Source organism: Balaenoptera acutorostrata, chromosome 19 (genome assembly GCF_949987535.1).
Source record: "Balaenoptera acutorostrata chromosome 19, mBalAcu1.1, whole genome shotgun sequence".
In the NCBI taxonomy this organism is placed as follows: Eukaryota; Metazoa; Chordata; class Mammalia; order Artiodactyla; family Balaenopteridae; genus Balaenoptera; species Balaenoptera acutorostrata.
In genome coordinates, this window is record NC_080082.1 from 56,765,694 (window position 1) to 56,784,930 (window position 19,237).

General features: G+C 51.0%; 2 protein-coding genes across 3 annotated transcripts; one reads left to right on the top strand and one right to left on the bottom strand.

The window, feature by feature from the left end:
* The first annotated feature begins 64 nt into the window (after nt 1–64).
* POLR1G (RNA polymerase I subunit G) lies at nt 65–2,616 on the top strand. The gene is made up of 3 exons (XM_007168137.2): nt 65–212; nt 601–742; nt 913–2,616. Exons 1-3 carry the CDS (start codon nt 179–181, stop codon nt 2,333–2,335), a joined length of 1,599 nt encoding a protein of 532 aa, XP_007168199.1. The 5' UTR covers nt 65–178; the 3' UTR covers nt 2,336–2,616.
* On the bottom strand, nt 2,450–18,143 carry ERCC1 (ERCC excision repair 1, endonuclease non-catalytic subunit). 2 transcript variants are annotated; one of them, XM_007168136.3, is made up of 10 exons: nt 17,634–18,143; nt 17,047–17,158; nt 15,826–16,041; nt 12,237–12,340; nt 11,211–11,310; nt 10,142–10,218; nt 4,643–4,742; nt 3,180–3,251; nt 2,881–2,949; nt 2,450–2,559 (listed from the first exon to the last, which is right to left on the bottom strand). In XM_007168136.3, the coding sequence occupies exons 2-10, from the start codon at nt 17,137–17,139 to the stop codon at nt 2,506–2,508; spliced, it is 885 nt and encodes a 294-aa protein (XP_007168198.2). In that variant the 5' UTR covers nt 17,140–17,158; nt 17,634–18,143; the 3' UTR covers nt 2,450–2,505. The 2 variants fall into 2 exon arrangements, with proteins under 2 accessions (XP_007168198.2, XP_057391077.1); XM_057535094.1 differs by lacking the exon at nt 17,634–18,143 and adding an exon at nt 17,348–17,474.
* Nucleotides 18,144–19,237: the final 1,094 nt, after the last annotated feature.

Genomic DNA, 19,237 nt, shown 5'->3' on the forward strand with positions numbered 1-19,237 from the left:
GGTTGTCTGCTGTGCACAAGTGGAAATTTCCCCCACTTGTGCTCACACAGCGAGGGGGCTCCGAGCGACACCTCCCGCGCCCTGGTGCCACATGAACGCTCCCAGATGAGGCCCCACCCCTTTGGTTCCACGTGGTCGGCGGCGGGGCCTGAGTGGCTCTGGCTGCTAGGTCTGAGGCATGGGTCCCGGGATGGCGGGGACCCAGTCCGGCGGTGAGTTGCTTCACGGCGGGCCGACAGGGTGCACAGAGTTGTCTGGCGGGAGGAGAAAAAGGGGTACCCTGGAGCGTTCGGACGGAAAAAGGGACGTCCTCGGAGGCAGGATCAGCCGAGAGTGTATCCCCCGGGGGATGGCGGGCGGGGGGGCGGGGAATTAAGATAGAGAGAGGATATCTTGGTGGGGGGTGGCGGGAACAGCAGTGGAGAGAACAAGGGTTGGGTCGGCGGATATAGGTGCGCCTCTGGTGGACAGAAGGGAGAGAGGAAAGTCGCGGTAAGAAGATTGGGACCCTCAGGAAGTTGGGACCAATGGACCAATAGGCTCCCTGGAGGATTGGACCAGCAGTTAAGTGTCAGCAGACTCCCGTTTCCCCTTCTGCAGGTGCTGCTCGGTTTTCTTGTCCCCCCAACTTTACTGCGACACCCCCAGCCTCAGAGCACACTCGTTTCTCTTTGGAGGCGTTGACCGGCCCAGACACAGAACTGTGGCTTATCCAGGCCCCTGCAGACTTCGCCCCAGACTGGTGAGTGGTCCCATGCCACTTAGCAGGAATACTCCTCACCCCAGTGGCTGAACCTGGGGGAAATTTAGAGGGGCTTTCCTGGGGAACCCAGAAATGCTGCTTCTCAGCTGCTGTCCCGTCTCACCAAAAGAATCTGACCAAGTTTCTGCCCTCCCCCTTTCTCCCTTCAGCCTCAATGGGCGACTCGTGCCTCTTTCTGGCTCCCAGATCTTGAAGGGCAAGTTGGCAGGCAAGCGGCACCGCTACCGGGTCCTCAGCAGCAGTGGCCCTCAGGCTGGAGGAGGAGCAACCCTGCTGGCCCCCTCAGCGGAGGCGGGAGGGGGACTCACCTGTGCCCCGGCGCTACAGGGCAGCCTGAGGATCTTGGAGGGTCCCCAGGAATCCCTAACAGGGACCCTGCTGCAGCCCATTCCAGCAAATCCCCCGCCACAGATCCCCCCTGGCCTGAAGCCTCGGTTCTGTGCCTTTGGAGGCAGCCCACCAGTCACAGGGCCTGGGTCAGTCTTGGCGTTGAAGTCACTGGCCTCCGGGAAGAGGAAAAAGAAGAGGCATGTGCCAGAGGCCTCAGTTCCTCAGGAGGCAGTGAATGAGCCTGGGGCCCCGGAGGTGGGCACAGCTTTGGGGTCCTCAGAGGTGGATGTGGGGAAGAAGAAAAAAAAGCAGCAGCTGAAAGACCTGGAGGTGACAGAGCCACTGGCAACAGAGCCTGCTGCTGAGATGTTGGAGCCTCTGGGAGCGCTGTCCCCAGCCACCACCAAGAAGAGGAAAAAGAAGCCCAAAGAGGTAGAAATGGTCAAGCCAGAAATGGGGGTGCTGGAGTCAGAAGAAAAGACAGTGGAGCTGGAACTCATGGTTAAAAGTGAGCCTCTGGAAGAGACAGTCCTATCCCCCAGCAAGAAGAGGAAGAAGCAGAGGGGGACAGATGGGATGGAGCTGGTCGAGGGGACGATAGTTGAGCCTCAGCTGCAGGTGAAGATGGAGCCACAGGAGGAAGCCATCCCACTGCTGTCCTCGAAGAAGAAGAAGAAAAAAGAAAAGGGGTACAAAGTGATGACGGAGCCAGGGACTGAGGTTACAGAGCCAGAGATGAAACCTCTGGAGCTCCCAGGGGAGATGATGGAGCCTGAGCTGCCACATGAAGTGGAGCCGCAGGCTGAGGCAGTTCTGGCATCCCCCAAAAAGAGGAGGAAGAAAGAAAAACGACAAAATGCGATGATGGAGCCAGGGACAGAGGTGGTGGAGCCACAGGAAGAGGTGATGGAGCCCGAGCCTCAGGCAGCTCTAGCATCCACCAAGAAGAAGAAGAAGAAGAAGAAAGAAAGAGGGCACAAAGCGACAGAGCCTGGGACTGAGATGATTAACCCACAAGGTGAGATGATGGAGCCCGAGCTGCCAGATGAGGGGCAGTCTGAGGCCGGGGCCGATCCGGCACCCACCAAGAAGAAGAAAAAGCGGGGCCAGGAAAGCCGGGTGCCAGAGACAGCCTCCCAGGAGGAGATGCCAGAGCTGCTGCTGAATCCCGAGTCTGGGGAGGTGGCTCCCACGGGACAGGAGAGGAAGAGGAAGAAGCAGCCTCAGCAGGATCCCGTGTAAGTCTCCACCAGGGAAACTGATGACTGCAACTCAGACAAGCTGAAGGTGGCCACCTGGGCCATCAGAAGGCGAGAGCAGAGAAGACCCCCACTCCCACTGACCACACCAGCCTGAGCCTGGACCGGGAAAGTGCTTTATTGTTACACCAAGGGCCTCCTTGGCAGCAGAGGTCATCGGGGCACTTTCAAGAAGGGCTCGTGTAAGACATCAAACAACCTTCGAGCCTGAAGGGGAGGGAGAAAGAAAAGGAAGCGGTCATTAAATGAGCCATTTGTTTGACACATCAGAGTGGGATTTTGGTTCTTTTTCTCCTAGCTTGGAGGGGACTCGGGGGGCTAGGAGAGAAGTAGCCTGATCTGGATTCTATCACAGACTGGCTGTGTGAGGTTGGGCTGGTCCACACCCTCTCTGGGCCTCGGTTTTCCCCATCTGTAGGAGAGGCACTATGGGCCTTCTGAAACCTCAGAACTTTGGGGTCTGAGGTCCCATTTATTTGGGGCTCCCTCCTGCCCCCAACCCCTCAAGCCCATTCCCAGGGCTCTTACCTTCTGGGGCCCCAGGCCTGGGCACAAGGCCAGATCTTCCCGCGATGCAGCTATAAGCTGTTCCAGAGACTGAGGAAGGTAGGAGCGAATGATAAGGGGAGGTGAACACAAAACTCTCCCCTGCCCCAGCTGATCAGAGGTGTAAAATATTCCTGGAAGGAACTGATATCCTGCAGGAGGGCAGGGGAGGCAGGAGGGATGGGGGACGGGACAGGGTGGTAGAAGGGAGTACGCAGGGGGCTTCCTCAAAAAGCAAAGGGGGTAGAAATGCCAGTCGGCACAAGGGAATTGTTCCTTACCCCAAAAGTAGTCAGGAGGGTCTGACTGTCCGTTTTGTTGACTGACTTCACGGTGGTCAGACATTCAGTCACCTGGAAGGGAAGGAGGGGGCAGAGGTGGATTGGAAGAAAGGAGAACAAGACTGAGTCTGTGAGGGCGGCACTGGGTCACTGCTGTATCCCCAGACTGCCCTGCATGCGGGAGGAGCTCAGTAAATGCTTTTGGGGCATGTTTTTTGATTATGTGTTCTGATGATTAAAAGGTCATCTCAGGGACTTCCCTGGTGGCACAGAGGTTAAGAATCTGCCTGCCAAGGCAGAGGACATGGGTTCGAGCCCTGGTCCGGGAAGATCCCACATGCCATGGAGCAACTAAGCCCATGTGCCACAACTACTGAGCCTGCGCTCTAGAGCCTGCGAGCCACAACTACTGAGCCTGCTCACCTAGAGCCCGTGCTCTGCAATAAGAGAAGCCACCGCAATGAGAAGTCCGCGCACCACAACAAAGAGTAGCCCCTGCTCACCGCAACTAGAGAAAGCCCGTGTGCAGCAACAAAGACTCAACAAAGCCAAAAATAAATAAATAATTAATTTATTTAAAAAAAAAATAAAGGTCATCTCAGAGTGATTCCCAACTAGCTGAGAGGGTGTTGGCCATGTGATTCGAAGATAAACGCCATTTATCTTGAGTTGGTTCTGCCCCGGGGGCAGACCGTAGGCTCTGAAGTTGGACCCGAGTTCAAAACCAGGCCCCGCTGCTTACTCCCTGTGACACCCTGGGCAAGGGAACTGACCTCTCTGGGCCTGTTGTTTGCAGGCAAATGGGGGTCCTCATAGTACCCACCTCAGGGGTGGCTGTGGACATCCTCCATTACTCTATCATTGGAGCCCAGATTCAACAATTCATTCAGCAAATATTCCCTGAGCACTCACTGAGTGTTCAGTGGTGCTGGGGACACAGCAGGGATCGAGACAGCCCAGCCCTGCCCTCCTGGGGCTCCCAGTCCAGTTCGGGAGACAAATCAATTCCAGACATGGTGACCCAGATAGGGCTGGGACTGAGGGAGCCCAGCGGGGGGCCCTTGACCTGGCCTGGGGAGCCGGGAGGACTTCCTGGAGAAGGAAGCATTGGAGCTGAGATGGGGCAAAGATGGGATTAGGCAGCTAATCAAGGCAGAGGGAACAGGCACAGAGAAGCGACAGAATGCGGGGGCAGGGGGCAGACGGGGCTGCCGGGTCAAACAGGCAAGGCCTTGGAGAGCATGGTGAGGGCACCGGGGAGCCACGGGGGTGTTTTGAGCAGGAGGGCAGGATCAGGTTTGTGCTTAGGAAGACCCCTCTAGCTGCTGTCTGGGCAGGAGAAGGGACTGGAAGCTGAGGGTGGGGTCGGGGAGGGAGAGGTATGACTCGAGATCAGAACTGCAGCTCAGACCCCCAAGGAGGAGCTGGGGGGAGGCCCAGGCAGGGAGGTGAGGTGGCCTCACCCGGGAGACGAAGTCCTGCTCCAGCTTTTCCATCAGGAGGTCCGCCGGCTTCTGCTCGTAAGCCTTGTATGTCTCCAGGTACCGCCCGGCCTCCTCGGGGCTGGGGTGAGAGACATTCGGATCAGGGGAAGGGGGGGTCATGTTTTAGATTAATTTCATTTGCTGACTCCAAGAATTCCAAACTCTAATGTATAGAGAAATGAATGTTCTCAGCCTCCCCCAAAATGTCCCCTGGCGGTAACCCTGGCTTGGTGGGTGCATCTTAACACATCTTTTCTGGCTAAGGGCCAGAGGTTGGGAGCCTGACCAGTTAGGTTCAGGCCCCACCTCCCACCTGAGTTACCCTGGGCCAATGGTTTTCATCTCTCTGGGCCTCGGTTTCCTCATCTGTAAAGTGGGGGACAATTGACAATTAAGCTGACAATTAAACAAGTCCACGCTAAGTGCCATGCCTGGCGCTTAGAAGTCTATTTAAGAAATGTTAGCTCTTCTGGGAGGGAGGTCGGGACACAGAGAGTTTGGCCAGGTTTGAGAGAGAGAAAAACCAAAAATACCATTTCTTTTCCCAACCACAGGAAGACAACCTCACGAAGCAGTCAGCTCCCACTACCAAGAAAAATGGAGCTTTGAAGGTTTTCCATGTAGCTCACCTTCAAAAGGAAAAAGCTCCGGACCCTGACAGCTGAATCTTTTACCACAACTAACCCGACTTCACAATCGCCATTCATTTTCCTATTAGGCACTGGGGTTTTTTTGACACGTAATTAACTGTTTCAAAGGTAGTTGAAACAACTAAATCACTAAAAGGGACTGTGTGTGGAATAAAGGAACAGGAAAAAGCTAGTCTTTTTTCTCTTTGGAACTTGAGGATATTGAGTTGAGTGGAAATAAAGTATTTGTCTTGAGGCATTTTCTTAGCCTTCAAAGTCTAGCTAGTGAGCAATGTTTGTTGATTAAACGTTGATTTATATTTTTGAGAGAAACACTCATTTTTCTAATTCTGTGTTTTTTCCATGGGCTTTGTTGCTTTCCTCTCACTGCAGCGGGGATTATTATTGTTATTGTTATTAATCATTTGTTCAGGACACACAAGTTAGCATGCTGTATCCGCTTCCTTGCTTTCACTTTTGCTCCACAGTACAATCAGGACGTCCTTCCACATCCGCAGACGGAGCCGATGATCTCATTTACTTAATGGGTCCAAAACATTCCCCAGTTTGGATGTAAAGACATGGGAAATATTCCCTGTGTGGGGTCCCAGCTGCATTCCAGGCACTGTCCAAAGCCCTTTATGTTCAGAAGCTCTCCTGAGAGATCCTGTAAGGCAGTTATTTTCAATCCATTACACGGAGCGGGAAACTGAGACCAGCGTTGCCCAAGATCACACGGCTGGCAAGGAGGAGAGACAGCTCCTTCAGTGGGTCTGTCTCACCTGGCTGGGCTCTCTATACTCCACTGTGCTACTTCCCACAGCAAAAAGAACAATTTTTATACTTGCTTTTGTTTTAATATACAATTAATACATAAGTACATTTTTCCAAATAGTCAAACAGTATAGAGGTAACACACCCCCAGCGAGGGCACAGAATTACAAATCCATTTACCCTTTGGCCTAAATACCCATTCCTGGGGTTCAGGGCAGTAGTGGGAGTGTTGCTGGTACCAGCAAAAGCTTGGAAATCCACCCAAGCGTCCACCGTTAGGGGGCTACAGAGCTGGTCCATCTACACGGTAGAATACTATACAGCTGAAAATGAAAATACTATATAGGTGAAACAGCAGATGAATTACCAAGATATGAAAAGACACAGAGGAACCTTAAAAGCCTATTGCTAGGACTTCCCTGGTGGCACAGTGGTTAAGAATCTGCCTGCCAATGCAGGGGACGCGGGTTTGATCCCTGGCCCAGGAAGATCCCACATGCCTCGGAGCAACTAAGCCCGTGCGCCACAACTACTGAGCCTGCGCTCTAGAGCCCGCAAGCCACAACTACTGAAGCCCATGCTCCGCAACAAGAGAAGCCACTGCAATGAGAAGCCCACGCACCGCAACAAAGAGTAGCCCCCACTCGCCGCAACTAGAGAAAGCCCGCGCGCAGCAACGAAGATCCAACGAAGCCAGAAAAAAAAAAAAAAAAAAAAAAAAAAAGCCTGTTGCTAAGTGAAAGAAGCCGATCTGAAAAGGCTACTGTGAGCTCACAGAAAATGTATGTTGGCCTCTGTTCCTGGCACAGAGCTCCGAACCCTTGTAAATTCCTAAGTGATAAGAGCACCAGGAGCATGTTTTGTTCCACCGAGGTGACCCTGGATGGCTCCTGGACGGGGGCTGGTAGCCAGAAAGTCCAAGCCAGGATTAGAAGCTTGGAATTTTCAGCCCCACCCCCGATCCTCCAGAAGGGAGAGGGGCTGGAGATGGAGTTAATAAGTGATCATGCCTACGTGAGAAGCCTCCATAAAATCCCAACACTAGTACCGGGGTTTGGGGAGCTTCCAGGCTGGCGAACACATCCACGCCGGGAGGGTGACGCACCCCGGCTCCACAGGGACAGAAGCTCCTGCGCTCGGGACCCTCCCAGACCTCGCCCTATGTACCTCTTCATCTGTGTCCTTTATCATATCCTTTGATGAACTGGTAAGCAGAAGTAAGTGTTTCCCTGAGTTCTGTGAGCTGCGCTAGCAAAATAATCAAACCTGAGGAAGGGGTCATTGGAGGTCCTGACCTATAGCCGGCCGGTCAGAGCACAGGGGATTACCTGGGCTTGCGGCTGGCGCCTGCAGTGTGTGTGTGATGGGGCAGCACTGCGAGCCCTTAACCTGTGGGATCTGACGTTATCTCCAGGTAGACAGGGTCAGAACTGAGCTAAACTGTAGGACACCCAGCTGGCAGAGAACTGCTTGGTGTGGGGGAAATCCTCCACATATTTGGTGGCCAGCAGTGAAGGGCTTTGTGTGAGGAGTAAAGGAGACGCACAGGATGAAGAAATGGGTTTTCCAAACACACGAGGAGAACTGTGGATTTTTCTATTTCAGCTACATACAGTATGATTCCAACTATATGACATTCTAGAAAAGGCAAAACTACGGAGACAGTAAAAAGGTCAGAGGTTGCCAGGGGCTGGGGGAAGAAAGGGATGAAAAGGGGGAGCACAGAGGACCTTTCAGGGCAGTGAAATTATTCTGTAAAATACAGTAATTATGGACACATCACACCTGTGTCAAGACCCATAGCATGTAAACACAAAGAGAGAACCCTAATGTAAACTGTGGACTTTAGTTAATAATAATGGTATCTCAATATTAGTTCATCAGTTGTAACAAATGTACCGCACTAATTAATACAAGATATAAATAATTGCAGAAACTGTGTGCAGGGGGAGAGGGGGTATGTGGGAACTCTCTGTACTTTCCAATCAATTTTTCTATAAACTTAAAATGTCTCTAAAAAGAGTCTATTAATTTTTTTATGTGGACACTATATTAGAATACTACACGGCTGTAAAAAATAATGAGGCTGCTCTCTACACTGATATAGAAAAGACCGCCAGATAATGACATGACCACACAAGGCACAGAACCGTATATATACTAGGCTTACTTCTGTCTAAGAAAGAAAATTAAGATGTTTTCACACGTGTTTGCGTTTTATAGAAACGTTGGAAGGAAATAAAGAAACCAACAATAATGGTGACCTGTAAGGGTGAGGGGAGTAGAGTGGGAGGGAAGGGGCAGAAGAGAGAGACTTTTAAGGGCATATACTACCATTTATATATATACTGTATACACATATACAGTATCTGAAAGCAATATAAAAACGGTATATATATATATATTATATATGTAGTTCAAAAATCAAGTGATTATATATCTTAATATATACACATATGATATAGGTATATGTTATATATACTTATAAAATATATTATATATACTTATATAAATGTATATATTATACTTATATATTACTTATATGCTCATATATACTTATATACACTTATAATATTTATATACTTACATTTTACAATACTTACACATACTTATATATATAGTATATATATAATCACCTCTGAGTTTTGAACTACATGAATATGCTACCTATTCTTTAACAAAAGAAACTAACCATTACATATTCAGAAGAAAAGAGAAGGGCAGAGGATAGAAGTCTCCCTCCCCTCAGGACCTCCCCTTGTGCCATTCCCAAGGTTCAACACTGTTCACAGCTTGGACCCCTTGGAGCCCCTTCAGTTTATTCACATCTGTATCTGTTCATAAGCATGGCTCATCTTCCTTCCTTTTATAAGTAAATTAAAATATCATGCTGTTTGGTCCTGCAGCTTACTGCACGGATGGTACCAGGAAGGCCCACGCCACTGCGGATTTGCACACCCAAGGGGGGGATGATCGAAGGGGAGATATTCCTAGTGGGGGAATTTCTGCGTTGAAGAGTACGTCTGTTTTCTGTTTTAATAGCCAATCAAGTCTCCTGCCAACCAAACATGCAGGTGCCCCTTTCATATTATCCACCTGATGTTTTCACCAAATTAATGGGTGAAAAATAACACCTCATTCTTTGAAAATTTACTTTTCCTGGTAAGCTGTGTGGTTGATAGTTTTTTCATGTGTTCTTGGCAACCTGTGTTAGACTTTTAAAAATCGGGCTATCTTTTTCTTACTGAATTGTAAGAGGCTCTTTATATATATATGTGTGTATATATATATATATATATATATATATACACACACATATATATATACACATAACACGTAAATATATAATAAATGTTTAAATACATTCCTATGAATATAAACATTTATATATATTTGAACTGTATAAATATAAAATTTATATATACATATATAAATTAGGGATCGTAAGTGTTTGTTTTATATATAACAAGTATTTTCTCTTAGTTTGTCAGTTGTCTTTTACCTTTGTTTACAGTATCTCTTACCATCTGGAAGTTTTAAAATTTTAATTTACTCAAATTGGGTAACCTTTTCCTTTATGGTGTCTAGGTTTTGGGTCTTGTTTTGGAAGACTTTCCCTACCACAGGATCATAATAAATATATATATATTTTATAAGCTTTCTTTGAATACTTTTACTGTAGTTTTGCTTTTTGTGTCTAGAATTATCAAGATTTCGTTCTGATTATGGTGTGAGGAAGGGATGTCTTCTTTTCCCTATGGAGAGCCAATCAAAATGGTCTTTAGAAACCTAGACTTGAAATTAATTATTCAGCCAGATTTTATGTCTAACTCATAAGCACCTAGTGTGGTCCTGGGATTTGATGTACGTCACCTGCTTTTGTGCCTACAACCCTGTAAGAAAGATATTAAGACCCTACTTTACAGATAAAGAAATTGAAGCCCAGAGAGGCAGTGCCTGGACCAGACTCACACAGGGAGTTCATGGGAGGAAGAAGGGCTGGGAAGATTTGGGGGCAGAAGGGGCAATAACTCTCAGGATAGAGCCTGACCTGGGAGGGGAGCCTCCATCTCACCTCCAGGCAAGGATCAGGGTGCAGTCGGCCAGGATGCACATCTTAGCCAGTTCCTTGAGGGCCTGCTGAGGATCTTTCTGAGTAGAGAAGAAAATTAGAATGAGGGATCTGGGAGAAAGCAAAGAATTATAGTCTTGGAAGCAGAGCAGCTTAGGATGCCAAGAGCCTTTCACTCAACTGACACTCCCTAATCTCCAACTGGGTGCCCAGCCTGTGCAGGACCCAGCAGTGACTGGGACAGCCCTGGCTGTGCCTTTCCGGGACTCACAGTCTGATGAGGGGGACAGACAGTCCCCAGTCAGTGATGACTCAAGAGTGGCCAGGGCTGGGGTGGGAGAGCCAGAGGAGCGTCTGTCCTACCTGGGGGATTAGGGAGAGCTTCCTAGAGGAGGGGATATCTGAGCTGGGACCTGAAGGAGGATGAGGAGTGAGGGCAACAGAGAGCAGAAAAGGGAATTCCAGGCATAGGGAACAGCGTGTGAAAAGGAAGGGAGGGGAAGGAAGGCTTGAGGAAATACAATTCACCACTATGGGACGGAGGCTGTGAAATGAAAGGGTGATCACGTGGAAACTTAGAGATGAACTGGGAGAGCTGGGCAGGGATCGGGTGACACTGGGCCTCACGGGCCATGGAGGGCACTGGGGGACCACAGAGGGGTTGGGACATCAGATCTGTGTGTCAGAAGACCCCTCTGACTACTGCAGGGTCGAAGCTGGAGGCCACAAGACAAGAGAAGAGGCTGAGGCAGGGACCCAGGCGAGAGAGGAAAGGGCCTGGATCAGGGCCCGGCTGTGAGGATAGAATGAAACAGGTTCAAGAAGTATTGAAGTGGCAGAGGGCAGGGCCTGGCTGAAGGGGGTGTGGGGAAGGAGGAGACGGGCAATCTGACCCTCCACCTCCTCGCCAACACGGCTGTCCATCTCAGATGTGAGAAACTCCCCACTGGGGTTCCAACTTGCATTTCTCCTTGGGAGAGATTCAACAGTCCGCCAGGCAACCGGGAGGCCCAAGGCTCCCCATTACACAGGTGGGGACAGTGAGGCCTATGGAGGAGTGACCCTTGCTTACCACATCCACCTGGACGAGCAGGACCCGCAGGGCGAAGCTCTTCCCCAGGCTCTGCAGCCGCTGATGGATGTAGTCTGGGTGGAGGCTGTGGTAACGGAGGCTGGGGGGAGGGAGAGGGAGGGGTTGGGAGGTCTCCAGCTAACAGACCCCAGAAGCCCTTCTCCCCTCTTGCTGGAAGGCAGAGGGCTTGGGGAGCACAGGCAGATCTGAGGCTCAGAGAGGGTAAGTGACTTGCCCAAGGTCACCCTTCAAGAAAGGGGCACGGGGGGACTGGCAGTGAGGGGTGCCCAGCTCTGACTCCCTGGAAGGGTGGACCCCCGGATTCTTCACCGAGGAAGAGAAGGACTTTAGGTTTCAGGCGGAGACCAGGAAACCCTAGAGGGTGTGTACCGGGGTCAGGGGGTGGTGCTGTACAGCTGGTCTTGGGAAGCAGGGCCCATCCCCGGGACTGCCTGCTTTGACTTCAGGGGGCGCTGGCACGGATGGGGTGGGGTGGCTTTGCCACCCAGGAACAAAGGGACATCTCTGCTCAGCAGCCACTAGTTCTCATACCCTGCAGGGAGGGAGGGGCCCCCAGGAGTGGAGGGAAACTTATTTAACTGTGGTGAGGGTTACAGAAATCCTGGCTCCAGTCCTGGTGTCCAGGACATGAGGCCCCCTCCTCCCTCACCCCAGAGTCCAGGCCCCCGACCCCTCCTCCCTCAGACCCAGGATCCAGGCCCCCGGCCCCTCCCCCCTCAGCCCCAGGATCCAGGCCCCCGGCCCCTCCCCCCTCAGCCCCAGGATCCAGGCCCCCGGCCCCTCCCCCCTCAGCCCCAGGATCCAGGCCCCGGCCCCTCGTCCCTCAGACCCAGAGTCCGGGGCCCAGCTCTTGCTTCGGACACCTCTAAGCCAAGATCTCTGCCTCCCACCCTGGGTCACACCTAGGCCTGGGCTGTGCCCAGAGGTCTCCCATACAACGGCCCAGAACACCCAGAGCACACCCCTCCCAGGCCACCTTGAGGGTGGGTGGCCCCCAGAGCTCACCTGAGGAAGAGGGCACAGGTGCTCTGGCCCAGCACGTAATCGGGAAGCACATCGCCAAACTCCCAGGGCACGTTGCGCACAAACCTCAGCACAGGGTTGCCCCTCTGCGGGGAGGGAGAACCGAAGCCATTAGCAGAGTGACCCTGGGACCACCGCCACCCCAGCGCCCCTCCCCCACCTCTGCTCAACACCTCCCCGCCCTCCTCCTGCTTTGCACCTGGGGCTTCTCCAGCTCTGCTCTCCTCCTCTCCCCAGACTCTTCCTCCTCCTCAGCCTGGAATGTTCTTGGTACTGGGGCTCTGACCTAGGCCCCTCCTCCCTGGCCCTAGGCCTTAACTAAAGGGTCCCCGGGTCTCTCTCAGCCCAGCCCTCCCCCCAGCCCCAGCTCGTGTGTCCTGTGGTCCACAGGACACGTGTCCCCGGGTATCTACCTCACTGCACTCAGTACTGGCCTCCACACCTGCTCCCCCTCCCAGCCCCAACTCAGGCACGGCCCCACCATCCAGAGACCCAGGCCTTGTCCTACACGCTTCCCTCTCCCCCTCATCCACCAGGTGGGACATCCACCTTCTAAGCATCCCCCATGAATTCCTCCCCCTCCACTGCCATGCCCCCACCCCACCTCCTCCTGGTCTCCTGCCCCAGTGCTGCCCCCTCCTGGCCACCCTCCAAACAGGAGCCAGACGGCTCTTCCTAAAGCACAAAGCTGCCCCTCTCCGGCTCTAAGCCCTGCCATGGCTTCCCAGTGCCCTCAGGAGGAAGCTCCTCACCGTGGCCTGTGACCCTCCACAGGGTCAGAGCCCCGAAAGCCTGGCATCTGCCCAGCAGGCTCCTCTCTCTAAACACCCCTCACAGACTTTCCTGGTGGCGCGGTGGTTAAGAATCCGCCTACCAATACAGGGGACACGGGCTGGATCCCTGGTCCGGGAAGATCCCACATGCCGCGGTGCAACTAAGCCCGTGAGCCACAACTACTGAGCCCATGTGCCACAACTACTGAAGCCCATGTGCCACAACTACTGAAGCCCACGCGCCTAGAGCCCGTGTTCTGCAACAAGAGATGCCACCGCAATGAGAAGCCCGCACACCATGACGAAGAGTAGCCCCCGCTTGCCACAACTAGAGAAAAGCCCACACGCAGCAATGAAGACCCAACACAGCCAAAAGAAATAAATAAACCCCCGCCTCATGCTCTACCCTGTAGCCCAAGACCAAAATACTTTGAGCAAGTCAAGCTCTAATCTATTCAGGTATCTGAGTGCCTACTGTGTGTCTAAGTGCTGGGGATACAGCCGTGACCAAGAGGACACAGATCCCTGCCCTCGTGGGGGACACAGACATTAAACAAAAGCATCTCAGGGACGAACATGTAATTACCAAGTGAGGTGGAATTCAGCTCTAATAAGGGTGTGGTATCTGCTCTCGGGGTGGACTGTGCAGTGGTCAGAGCAGCTGGGGTGGGAAGGGTCTACAGGGGTCCCAAGTCCCACAGGCTCTGGGCCATCTGGACCTGAGGCACTGGGAGCCATGGAAGAGCTTTGGGCAAGGGAGGGGTGGGATCCAATTTTATTTAATTTATTTTTTTAAATTGAAGCACAGTTGATTTACAATGTCATGTTAATTTCTGCTGTACAGCAAAGTGATTCAGTTATACATATATATTTATACATTTTTAAATATTCCTTTTCATCACGGTTTATCACAGGATATTGTATATAATTTCCTGTGCTATACAGTAGGACCTTGTTGTTTATCCCAATTTTAATTTTTAAAGAAGTATTTTGTCCACTTCACACCCATTAGAATGGCCGAAATCCAAAAGACAGACAATGACAAGTGGTGAGGATATGGTGAGAATGGAACCTTCATCTACTGCTGGTGGGAATGTAAAATGATGCAGCCTTTTAGAAGACAGTTTGGAGGTGCCTGAGAAAGTTAAACATACAGTTACCATACGACCCAGCAAATCCACTCCTAGATAAATACCCAAGAGAACTGGAAACATATGTTAACAGCAGTACACAAATGTTCACAGCAGCATTTTCATAATAATTGAAAAATATGAACAACCCAAATGTCCATCAATGGATGATGAATGGACAAACAAAAAGTGGCATATCCGTACAATGGAATACTATTTGGCAACAAAAAGGAATGAAGTACTAATTCATGCTACAACATGGATGAACCCTGAGAGCATTATGCTAAGTGAAAAAAACTAGTCATCGTTTGCTAGACATTTGGGTTGTTTCCACTTTTTGGCTATTGTGAATAACGCTGTTGTGAACATTTGTGTACTAGATTTTTGTGTGGACAGAAGACAGTGGTCCCTCAGTATCCACAGAGGATTGGTCCCAGGACCCCCTGGATATCAAAATCCACAGATGACGTAGTACAGTTGGCCCTCCGTGTCTGCGGGTTTTGTATCCATGGTTGCAGAAGGTTGACCGTATTTTCATTTCTCTTGCATATATACCTAGAGGTGGAACTGCAAGGTCATATGATAACTCTATGTTTAAATGTCTGAGGAACTGCCAGGAGGTTTTCCAAACTGGCTGCACCATTTTACATTCCCACCAGCAGTGTATGAGGGTTCCAACTCCTCCACACTCTCCCCACCCTTGTTATTGTCTATCCTTTTGATTCTAGGGTATGAAGTGGTATCTCATTGTGGTTTTGGTTTGCATTTCCCTGATGGCTAACAATTTTGAGCATATTTCATGTTCTTGAGTCCCATTATTATCTTTGTATACTGCTGCTCTCTCCTTCCAGAATGCCAGCCCCCCGTCAATGGCAGAGACTTTATCTGCTATCTCCAGAGCTTAGAACTGCACCAGGTAACCTCTGAAGATATTTATGGATTATAAGTGGGTGAACCCCCATTTTAAAGGCTCAGAGGGGTTAAGTCACCCAAGATGATACCCAAGATGACAAAGCTACTGTGTGGCAGAGCGGGACTCAAACTTCGGCCTGTGTTCAACTGTTTTTGAATACATGGACAAACCTGGGCACAGGAAATGTAGCTTCATGAACACAATCATGCCCCCAACCATAAGAGTTGGGGTGCTATGGACTGAATGTCTGTGTCTCCCCAAAATTCATAGGTTGAAATATTACCCCCCAATGTGATGATATTAGGAGGTGAAGGGAGGTGATTAGGTCATGAAGGTGGAACCCTCATGAATGGGATTAGCGCTCTTATAAAAGAGACCCCAGAGAGCTCCCTCACCCTTTCCTACGCTGTGAGGACACAGTGAGAAGATGGCTGTCTATGAATCAGGAAGCAGGTCCTCACTAGACACCGAATCTGCCAGCGCCTTGATCTTGGACTTCTCAGCCTCCAGAACTGTGAGAAATAAATGTTCGTTGTTCAGACCACCAGTCTATGGTATTTTTGTTATAGAAGCCTGAACAGACTAAGACATGGGGCATCCTCAACCCACACACGCTAGTTGAATGGATGAATGGTGCTGTTGAGGGCATAATGGCTAGAACTCAGACCTCCTTCCTTGTCCACTAGAAAGCCCTCCCTATAACCACGTTTCCCACCAGAAACCCCAAAGCCCCACTTCTCCAGCCCCCTCCTCACCTGCCGGGGGCTCACAATGATGCTGTTGGATTTTGCTCCTGGTTTGGGGGCCTGGTTGGGGGTCTCTCCTGCCAGGGGTTCTGGCCCTATGGGGCGTGTGGCCCCAGACCCTCCTGGAGGTCCTGAGATGGCGTACTCGCCATAGGTCTGAGGAGCTGGCTGGGGTGAGGTCTCCACAGTGGGCAGGCTCCGCGTGGATTTGAATAAGGGCTTGGCCTGTGGGGACAGATGTAAGAGGGCATACAAAATCTGAATCTAGCCACTTCTCCCCACCTCCTCGGCCTCTACCCTGGTCCCAGCCACCATCTTCTCTCCCTTGGGCCACTGCAGTCACCTCCTCACCAGTTCCCTGCCTCTGCCCTTACCTTCCTCAGTCTGCTCCCCACACTGAGTCATATCATGTTCCTCTTCTGCTCAGAGCCCTTAGGCGGTTCCTACTCAGAGTAAAAGCCAAAGCTGTCACCTCAGTCCTCGAGCCTCATAAAGATCTGCCCCTGCCCCCTTGCCTCAAGGAGCTCACCTTCTACATCTTCCGCCTGGCTTTCTCTACTCCAGCCCCACTGGCCTTCCTGCTGCCCTAAAACTTATCAGATTCTCTCTGACCTCAGGGCCTTTGCACTGGCTGCTCCCTTCCCCCCTGATGTTGCATAGCTCGCTCACTCACTTCTTTCACATTTTGGCAAAGGCATCATCTCCTCCAAGAGGCCCTCCCTTGACTGTTCTATCTAAGGTAGCTTTTCTCCCCCATCACACCCTCTATCCTTAGCCTACTTTCTTTTTCTTCATAGTACGCAGGTGGCAGCCACTACTTAGCACCAGGCAATTATGTTCCTGTAGGATTGAGATCTCTGTGTTGCCAGATCCTTTACTTACCAAAAGATGTCAAAAGTGCAGATTTTTTAAAAACTGCCAAACCTTCCAATTCTCAACTATCAGCAATAAATTCATTCCTTGCAGAACCAGGGTTCTGGCCACATAAAACGTATCTCAGGACTACTTCCTGGCTGCCAGTTTCCAGCCTCTGCCTTAGCCCTCCTGCCCATGACATTTTACTTTTTACAGGAAACTGAGACTTGCAGAAGGCAAAAGGCTGTCTTCTCAAAGTGACCCAGGCCCCAACATTTCCTAACCCACACTGTGGTCCCACAGGCCCCTTCTTGTCCCCCTTCCTCCCAACCACCCCCCAAGCCTCCCAGCAGTCCCCCCATCTCTTAGTCCTACCGCGGGAGGAGGGACCTCATCCTCGTCCACTGGAATGAGGAATTTCTTCCTTGTGGGTGGGCCAGTGGGCTTCTGCACTCCCTCTTCGTCCATCGCAAGGTCCTTCTGGGGCCTGAAAATGAAGCCGTGGCGTCGGGAGCGAGCGAAGCATCGACATTCCCCAGAAGGAACCCCCAGACACAGCCGTACCCCCCCAAAAATTCCAGGGCTCCATCGCGTCCAGGTCCAGACACCCATGGCCCCAGGTTCTATAAGGCCCCGCCCCATCGAGCCTCCACCTGCGGCTCGCCCCGCCCCTTACCGGGACACACTTTCCATTCGCCACGCCCTTCAGGGTCCCAACTTTCTATTCTCCCCGCCCTCACTGTTCCCCGCCTTCCGTTTGCCAGGCCAGACCACTGTCCCCAACCCTCCGTCCACCCCGCCCCCAAGGCTCGCACCTGTATGCCTTCCCCTCGCTCCACCTTCTCAAACGCTCAGACATTGTAACGATTGATTGGCTTCTGCATCTGCCAATCGCCACCGGCGGTCTCAACCCCACGCCCCTCTCAACCCAGCCCCGGGGTCTCAGCGCCCCGAGAACTCACCTCGTCGCCCCCGGGCCGCGAAGGAAAGACAGGCGAGAGATCGAGGCGTCCCACCGCCGGCGCGGCCAGCGGACCCCCAGGCTGGTCGCACTTCCGGCCTCTCTAGCCCTCCAGCCCGCTCCCGACGTTCCCCAAAGGCGTAGAGCATCGAGAGGGGCGGTTCCTCACGCAGCTCTCTATGGTTCTGGAGGACTGCGGAGGTTTGGGTTTGGAGACAGCTGTCCGCCTCTGGCCCTGAGCGTCTCCGGTTGCCAAGAAGTTTGATTTCAGTGCCCTTATTGAGCGCCTCTTGTGTGCCTGGGCTCTGGGCAGGGCTTAGTGGAGAAGAGATGGCGGGTAATCAACCTAGGTTCCTTCTCTCAGTACAGACCTGAGTTTGAATTCCAGCTCTGCCATTGACTTGGCCTCAGTTTCCCCATTCACTCATTCTCTTATTCCACATACATTCCCCCAGCGCCTCCTCTGTTCCCGGCTCTGTGCCAGGCACTGCTAGTGACACAGCGATGACCAAGGATAACGATAGCCCCGCTCCGCCCTTCTGGAGCTCACATCGCATTGGGAGAGACAAACCCTTTCCCAAACAGTGACGATGCAGAGTGGACAGGGCTGGCTAGGAGACCCCAGAGAGCCCGGGAGGGGGGTGGGGCAGGGGACACCTAATCCAGCCCGAGGGCCAGGAAAGAGCTTCCTAGAGGAAGGGACATCGGAGCAGAGACCTGGTTGATGAGTAAGTATTAGTCATTTCCTGAAAGGATAGTATCACACTGTTCTAACTTGCAACTCTCTGATTACTAAGGAGAGAACATCTTTCTGTGAGTTTATTGGTCTCTAATAGTTTGTTTTCTGTGAGTTGCTTGCCCATATCCTTTGCCCATTTTTTCAATGGGGTTGTATGCCTTTTTTATTACTGTTAATGTGTCAGAGTACTTTATGGATTCCAATTCTCATTGTTAGTCAGTTACACATATTCCAAATATTTCCTGATAGTTTGCACTTTATATTTTAACTTTATTTGTTTATTTTTCTCACAGAGAAGTTCTTAGTGTTTATTCGCACCTATTTATCAATCTATCCTGACTTTTGGTGTGTTTAAGAGGCTTGCCATACCCCGAGGTCATAAATATAGTTTATCATTTCTTTTAATACTTTTTCTAGTTTTGATTTTGTTTCTGTCATTCATCCATATGAGACTTATTTTTGAAAATGTACTAAGGTAGGAATTTACGGTGGATATAACTAATTGTCTGGATACCATTTATTTTAAAAGCCAGTCCTGGGAACTCCCTGGAGGTCCAGTGGTTAGAACTCAGTGTTTTCACTGCCGGGGCCCGGGTTCCATCCCTGATCAGGGAACTAAGACCCCTCAAGTCATGCAGCAAAAAAAAAAAAAAAAAAAAAAAAAACAAGCCAGTCCTTTCCCTGGTTTTGATATTCCACCTTTATCATGTGCCAAATTCCCATGTATACACAGGTATATCTCTGACATTTCTATTATGTTTCATTGATCTCTGTATCTGACCCTTGCCTCCATGCCAGTTTAATTATTTCATTTAGATATGTTTTGATATCACATGAGGCAAGTCCCCCACCTCTGTTCAGTTTCA